Source organism: Parasteatoda tepidariorum, chromosome 1 (genome assembly GCF_982258835.1).
Source record: "Parasteatoda tepidariorum strain Cologne lab strain chromosome 1, Ptep-v5.0, whole genome shotgun sequence".
NCBI lineage: Eukaryota > Metazoa > Arthropoda > Arachnida > Araneae > Theridiidae > Parasteatoda > Parasteatoda tepidariorum.
Window position 1 is genome coordinate 3,432,151 of NC_141755.1, and position 8,236 is coordinate 3,440,386.

The 8,236-nt window shown below is 29.5% G+C and overlaps 1 protein-coding gene across 1 annotated transcript; it reads left to right on the plus strand.

Moving 5' to 3' along the window:
* The first annotated feature begins 292 nt into the window (after positions 1 to 292).
* On the plus strand, positions 293 to 6,822 carry LOC110282023 (uncharacterized). The gene is made up of 3 exons (XM_021144548.4): positions 293 to 477; positions 6,397 to 6,458; positions 6,535 to 6,822. Exons 1-3 carry the CDS (start codon positions 402 to 404, stop codon positions 6,667 to 6,669), a joined length of 273 nt encoding a protein of 90 aa, XP_021000207.1. The 5' UTR covers positions 293 to 401; the 3' UTR covers positions 6,670 to 6,822.
* Positions 6,823 to 8,236: the final 1,414 nt, after the last annotated feature.

An 8,236-nucleotide genomic window follows, 5' to 3' on the forward strand; every position in this document is an offset into this window, starting at 1 on the left:
GTGGGTGACCACTTGGATCACTCTGCTTAGGGACCGAGGGTGTGCGGTATTGGTCCTCGTTAAACTGTTGTACCGTAAAGTGCTCGACTCCACGTGCAGATCGTTGGGCTACCGAAACAGGGGTGCCACCCCCTCTGCAGAGGATCAAAATTGTGATGGCTTGTCTTCGGATCTTCCTCAGGGATGTTTCTCAGACCGTCGCCAATAGCCCATTGTGCAGCTCTAGTGTGACGTAAATTAACTACTACTACTACTACTACAAGCTTTTTATTTAAGAAAGTGGGTTGCGTAGTGTACTGTTTGAATAGCAGAAATAGGCAGCTAAGAGCGTTTCTAAACAAACAAAAAATTCAAAAACTTCATTTTAAATCTAGCCATTTATATTTAGAAAACCTTTTAAAATGCCTCAAGGATCTCATATGAAAGGCGGGAAAAGTAATCCCAAGAAACCCAAGATCACTAAAGCTTCTAAGAAAGGTTATATTACATTCATATCCACTTAGATTATTAAATCCATTCAGATTGTTTGCAAAAAAAAAATGTGGAATGCATGTCATTTTAAAAATAATTCATATTAATTTCTGAAAAATAATAGTGTTGAAATGTAGTTTAGTATTTGTATGTTGTAAAAGATGGTGTTCTCGTTTTAAAAAAGTTTTTGCTTTTGTTTATATTTCACCATTTTTATTACATTGATCTATAAATGCATATGAATACAATACACAGGGTAAATGAGAATTTCGATATGGTTAACTTTTATCAGCAATGAAACTTCAAGAAATAATATAGCTGAAGTTATAGGATTTGTACATACACATACAAAGTTTTCACATGAGTTTAGTTTTTTTTCTACTTTTGTGTGTGTTCTACATGTTATAAATATAATGTTTTTCATTTCATATTTTTTTTTTTGCTGTATATTTTTCAGCAATTTTTTTCTTCCTCTAAAACAAATCTTTGTTGTTGCAGCATCTTTGCAACATTATTCTGTTTTGTTTCTTTTTGAAATGTACATAGTACATCACTTTCATTCTGAAAAGGGAGAAGCTTTGGTTTTTGGTATTGATAAGGTAGTGGTACAAAAGAAAATGTTGGCACTGGCCCTAATTGATTAGTAACCAAAATATTTTACTAGTCTGTAGTTTTATATGCCTGTATAAGGTTTTAAAATAAAGCTATATAAAAATATAAAAAATGAATTCAATTTCTACAATTTTTATTGTTGCATATGGCCAGTTCTAAATTATCTGAATAGGTAAACGAGTAAACATCTATCCTTTGTTTCATAGCAGGTCAATAAAAATAAAACAAATCCTGAATGTATACAAACACATTATTAAGGAACACATATAAAGAGACAAAGAAAATCAAAACTACAGTTAATAATTTGAGCTCTTCTCTCAGAATTCATTTAGCCATCTGCTGGTTCAAGGTTAATGCAGATCAATCCAACCAAATCATATACGCTTTGAAACCACTCTCCACACGCTCCCCCTTTTAACACTAACTCAGAATATTTATCACATCTCAAGTATATTTTAGCACTTTTATAGATCATCTATTAAGAGTCTTTTTATAGTTGAGGTAATGTTGCAGCTCAGCAGGCGACACTGGTTCCTTTACAGGAAGATAAAGTTTCTTCCCAAAGTTCTAATTGAAAAATTCTTTGTATGGGACATATTAATGCATTGGTCTCTTATTTAACCCCTCTCACTTTTCCACCCTTCCCATGAATTAAATCAACTACTCTGTCTGAGGGCCAGTTTTGCCCTTTTTTAACATTTCCGATAAAGACAATTTCACCCACCCTAACCTTACGATTACGAGGGTCTTTGTGCTGTTTTTGAATGAGTAGTCCTAAATATTCATTTCTGAATTGTGCTCAGTTTCTCTTTTAACTTTAGATGAAATCTTACTCTTTTTTAAAGTGTGTCTATATCAGACACTTAAAAATTATTTCTATCTGATAAAAACGACAAAGGTGTTAAGTCCTCCACATCTTTCGATAAATAGGTTACAAGTGTTTTGCATTCATGTAAAATTGTTATCAATTTTTCCTACGTAAGTATGGCTTTCCCTAGTGTTTTGTTGAGAAGATCTTGACAGTTCAAACTAGTCCCTCAAGAGACAACAGAACAGAAATTCTATCTATTTTTCTTTCTTTAACTACTTTGTTCCAATCAATTTCACATAACAAATTAAATGCCCCTCTAAAGTTAGTCCCATTATCTGAATAAATTATTTTAGGTCTTTCCTTTCTTGCCATAAAACATAACAAAGGCCACTCTGTTGTTAAGGAAGTAACCATCTCAAAAACTCTTAAAAGAGGGCAAGTAAACAAGCAGCACAATCCAAACTTTATCATCTTGCTTTACATAAAGCGGGCCTGCCAGATCGATTTCAAAAATTTCTGAATATCCTGTTCTGTCACAAGGTAAAGCTACAGGCTTAGCTCTAAAATTTTAGCCTTAAAACGCTTACATTCAACACAATAGTTTAAAGTACTTCTCACTGTTTTTTTATCTCTTAAAATGCAAAACTTTTCTCCAAATATGTTGAGCAGTATTTGACTTCTTGCGTGATGGATTTTTGATGAAAATGTTGAAGAAGTCTTTTGGTGAATAAACATTTATCAGGTAGAAGAATAGGAGATCGGAAAGCTGACTTATCGATTCTTTCCGTGGTTGTCTTGATACGAAAAATACCTTTTTCATCTTTAAAGACACATCTATTGAGAATTGAACTAACCTCTTCAAAAAATTTGGATTGCACTCATTGAATTAAAGGAATCTCAGCATTCTCTATCTCAGTGATGGACAATTCGCCTTTTTGTCTTTCATTAACCATTTTTCTACAGTTGTTAATGAATCTTAGTACCCATGCCGTTAATCGAATAATTTCATAAAAATTCGGAAATTTGACAGCATATCAAGGTATCACTTGTTCTGACAAAGTTATATTACATAGTGTATTTCTTTTCTCATTTAATATTTCAGAACAAATAGATTCAGCAAGGGGTTAATTATGTTTGTCTGTTGTAAGAACTTCCCCTGCCACAAATTAAGGCTGTCTGCTGCTATGAAAACAAGAATTGACCCTTTTGTTTTTTTTCTAAATCTAAATTTTTGTTTAGTTTATCAGTTTCATTCCCAGTGTTACATAACCAATGGCTGCGGGTTCGAATCCCGCTCTGGGCATGGATGTCTCTCTCTCTCTCTCTGTTGTCTTCTGACATGTGAATGTATGAATGTGGCCCACCCTATAAACGGGTATTTGTGGCAGTGTGGCGTGGGTAATGTTGCTCACCTCCGTGACTTTGGTTCACAGGTGCCCACTGGGTAACAATAAATGAGCAACACTTCCGGCATCTTCTAAGGCGAAGAACGAAAGTTCAGTGCCTGTCGTTATTTAAAAAAAAAAAATCCAATGAAGTAATTAAATTTGGTAATTTAATATTAAAATGTTGACTATTGAGAAGTTAATGGCAGGAAGGGGTCAAAAGGTTCGGCACCTGAAAAAAAAATTGACACTTTTACTTGCCCTTATTAGATTTTTGAAAATTTATGAAACGAGAAAAATTAAGATAATATTAAAATATTTAGATTTGTTAAACTAATTTGAAGTTACATATATATAGATAGAATATTGGAAAAAAACTTATTAAAATAAAATATTATTGATAACTAAAAAAAAATTTTTTTGAAGTATGTTTATTGTTGGATTGTCAGTGGTGCAAACTCAGCTCTATCTAAATTTTGTAAATTAATTAAAAAATTAAATTTAATATTTCTTTTAACAAGCAGATTGAATCTTTCATATTTACCATAGATGGAACAAGTATTAAGCAAAAATTAAAAAGTGGGCAGTGCATTGAAATTGAAACAGAAACTTTGATTAAAAAAAATCTTGATCATTAAATTGACAATGATGTCACTAATACAGCATTCTTATTTGTTTGTTTTTTCTAATTTATTTCCTTTGCACGAAAAAGTTAAAAATTCGCCAGAAGCTATGAAAGCAAACTTCTTTTGACTGACGAAACCAAATTTTGTTCCTTATTCCATTTGTCTAAAAAAAAAAAAAAAAAAAATCACCTTTCCATTGATTGTCAGTGTAGATCAGTAACTAGTCTACAGGAATACTGATAATTATTTGATGGTGGTTTGTGTCTTATTCTAGTGATCTCCAACCAACAATGGACTGCATTCAATTTGGATCACTGAACAGAGCATTATGTCTACCGCTTCTGTAGATGGAAACCCATGTACTAGAGGGTGGGACAAAAAAAACTGGACAAACGATTTTTAATTTAACTTTATTAAAAAGGAATAAATTAACAAAGTATGACAAATAATAATAAGAGTAGAATTTTACTAATAAATAAATTTAACTGGTTTGAAAGTGACCACCTTTAGTAGTGATGTTCAGGCACCTATTGAAATTTTCAGCAATGGACCGCAAGTCTTCTACTTGTAATCTATCCCATTTTTGCTTAAGCAATTGCTTTAGAAAGGCCTAACACTTGTGTACGGAGCAAATTAACAGTTTCACGCTTCTGTTTTTTTTTACTTAAATAGCTCTAAAATAGTAGATCTTTTGCTTGACATTGCAAAAACGTCAAAAAACAATAAGTAAGCTAGGAGATATATTATAAAATATTTTTTAATTAAATTAGCAGACAGAAGAAATAAGCACACAAATGAAAAAGAAGTGACTTAACTTCTAGTTTTTTTGCCGCATCCTGTAAAGCAAAGCACAGGTGGCATTAGTGATCAAATTTTGCAGACTTCCTGATCACTACTTCCAATTTATATTTTCATCATGTTATTGTACTGTTTACAACATGAATTGTGCTACTTTAAATCCATTTAATTCAGCTGAAAACATAAAGAACTGAAGATAACACTCAAAAAATGGCAACCCTTGCACTTTATTTATAGTGTAATATTAATTACTTTTAATCGATTTAAGACTCTTAATCTTTTAAAATTTAATAAATACAGAAAAATCTTATGAAGGGTGAAGTTACATGCAAATTTAAATACAATAATACTTCCTAGAATATTAAGTCAGTTCGGTTCACACATTGTCTTCTAACAAATATAACATAAGCGGAGTGATACACTGAAAGTTTTTTAAATTCTGTTCTAGTTTTAGAGTCTTGTCGATCCCCATTTCTTTGTACTTTTTATTGTTAAGTGATACAAAAAGTGCCTTTACGCATCGAAAAAAGTGGTATAAAATATGATATTAAACTAAATGGTTATTTTCTACTATTAGCTCCCATTTCCTTATAGTCATATATCTTGTCCCACATCTCTGAATCATTAATAAATTATGTTGGGTGCAGCGTTGGAATGACACTTGATTTAAATCACTTAATTTTTTATCACTTAATTTTTTATCACTGATTAAATCTATTGAGATTTTTTTGAAAGCCATTAATGAAATTTTAAATATTTTTTATGCATTAGAATTAATACATGCATTCCAGCTGTGAGTTTTTTTTTTTTAATAAAAAGTCTGATTTCAGTGATAATGTTGGTATTTTACTGAAAAATAGTGAAATAGATATACAAGTAAATTATTATGTTTTAAAATGGACTGAACTGGGATAAGAGTGGCCTTAAACTTTTGAATTATGATTTTTCATTAAATCTGCATAAAATAACTTGTGGGCAAAAAACGTATTATAATTATATCCATTTAGTTTTATGCTTATTTAAATGCGGTTTGTATATGTAGTTTGCGTTTATTAAGACTAGTTCTACCCAAAGTAACTTTGAACAATTTTTTTCAGTAATGCTTTCTGATCTAAACTAATTTACTCTTCATTAGATATATAATTGGCAAATAATCTCCTAATCTTTAACACTCATTAACAAATTGAGCTTTAAAAATATAATTTATTTATTCACCATGAATTGGTTTTATTTATTCAATGATTTGTTTTTAATAATTAAATAATTATTTTAGCCATTATAATAAGAATTATTCATTATTTTTAAATAATGTTAAATAATCTCAAAATATTTTATTGGGTGCTTTGGCAAAAATAAAAATTTAAAAAAAAAAAATACAAAAATTACGATTTAAATAAAAAAAAAATCAATTTAACAAATCAATTAAAATAAATCAGTTTTTATTTCTTTTTTTTTTAATTTAAAAAAAAAAATTATAATATTTCCCAACCTTAGAAGGTGAAAATGTTTTGATTCTCCTAGACAAATGATAACACTAAAATAATTGTCCTACCTCAATATATATTTTTAGAAGAAGAAATAGTTTTCCTGACGCTGGGCGCTAACCGTTTAAAGTCATCCATAATAAACTTTTCCTTATATTAATTTCCATATATATATTTTTTTAGTTTAAATATATTTATTCCTATTTTAGGTAGCAGTGTTACCAAAAAGACTCCTAAGAAGAGTGTCTCTGAAAGAAAAAAGCTACAAAAGGTTTTTATTTACTTATCTTTTTTCCTATTAAAAAATTTCAAACTGCTTCATTTGATACAAACTTTTTCTGTTGCAGGCCTTAGAATCAAGTATAAGAGCCAATGTTGAAAATGAGTTACGGGCTAAAGCTGGAGGCTCAAGTTTAACAGCTTCTAAGCAGTCTGCCTCAGCTGCAAAAGTCAAAGCTCTTCGCAAGGGAAAAAAGAAATAATTTAACCAATATTTGTCTCTCATTCACAAAGTGCCACGACTGAAATGCATTTGTATTCTGATAGCAATCACTGCCACTCTCTCATTTGTTTTTTAGATACTTTGTTGGGGCTGTTTTCTTTAATGACTTCAAAATAAAATACTTCCGAAAAGAGATCTTTCTTCATTTTATTTCTTTATCTACTACTCGATGATAACTAGTCTTAGCATCCTTATGAAATTCAGAATTGTTTTATGGCAGCATATAACGCTTGTTTCTTACAAAAAGTCTATGTTTCGCGCATGCAATCCCACAAAACAGAAACTGTGGATGTAAGTGAGTGAAAACAATTCTTATTTAAAATCCACTCAAGTATTTTAATAAGTTAAAAGATATTAATAATAATATAAGTATTAATCTCTTCAGTCCTCATATGTGGAACTTCTTAGCTTCTATAAACACACTGTCAGAAAATTTATAGTTCTAACCTGACTGAAACATTTGTGGAGGTTTAAGCTTTCTGAGGATTTCAAGATGTGAAGATTAGATATTAGAATTAGATATTTTTTAAAAATTAATGTTAGATTATTTTCAATAGTTATTTATTTTGTGTGGTTTGCATAACAAAAATAATTTTGGAACTATAATATTAAAATAATTATTTTGTATTTATTGAAATTTCAATTTTTTCTAAATAATTATTAAATCTATTCATTATTGTATTTAAAATTACCATAATCTAACAGTATGCATGTTTGTTCCTACTTAAGGTACAATTTAATAATCGAAATATTTAAATTCTCTTACTTAGTTAAAACCAGTGGTACACGTATGTTTACCTAAAATTATTAGCTCCTTGGCAGTATAGTTCCTATTATTATCTTATCCTGACAGTAAAATTGAATGTAGGAACTATAATATATATTTTTTCAATATTTCTTTATACTTCACTAGTTAAGAGGTTAATAAAATATTAGGAGAAAATATAATTTTGATAATTAAACTTGTTGCTCATTACGTAACTTTTCATTTCAATGAATAAAGCTCAAAATAAATGCTTCTATTTTTTTTTTCAATATTTTTTGCAATGGCACGTATTCTTTGAAAGAGCTGTCGAAAATGAGAACGAAAGTGAGAACCTTTATATAGCTTTTTGAAGTTTTTTTAGGATAAATAATTCTCATATCATTCATATATTCAAATGTATATCAACTCTAGCTTGAATATTTTTTTCTTTTTGAATAGTAATATACTATTAAAAACTTGGAAGTTATGATTACCCAGCAGCACCCTTTGTTTCACTTCAAAGTGATGTGGCAGCATGCACTTTGGAGATCTGAGTTCTAGTTTGTAATAACTTGACGCAATGAAATAAGTAATCAATATTCTTAAATAAGTTATACACCAAAAGAGAGTATTTATTGATTAAACGATAAATAAATTTAATGCCATGACTAAGCAATAAGGAATGATAATGTTATACAGAAATTTGAAATATTACTTAGTATCTTCTAATATTACTTTATAATCATGTAATGGTGTTTTTTTTTAAGTAATAATTAAACACTCTATTTAAGTATTTCGATAG

Coding starts and splice junctions, on each gene's coding strand:
- LOC110282023 (XM_021144548.4), top strand. CDS start 402: ATGCCTCAAGGATCTCATATGAAAGGCGGGAAAAGTAATCCCAAGAAA. Junction 478..6,396: donor CACTAAAGCTTCTAAGAAAG/GTTATATTACAT, acceptor TTCCTATTTTAG/GTAGCAGTGTTACCAAAAAG. Junction 6,459..6,534: donor AAAGAAAAAAGCTACAAAAG/GTTTTTATTTAC, acceptor TTTCTGTTGCAG/GCCTTAGAATCAAGTATAAG.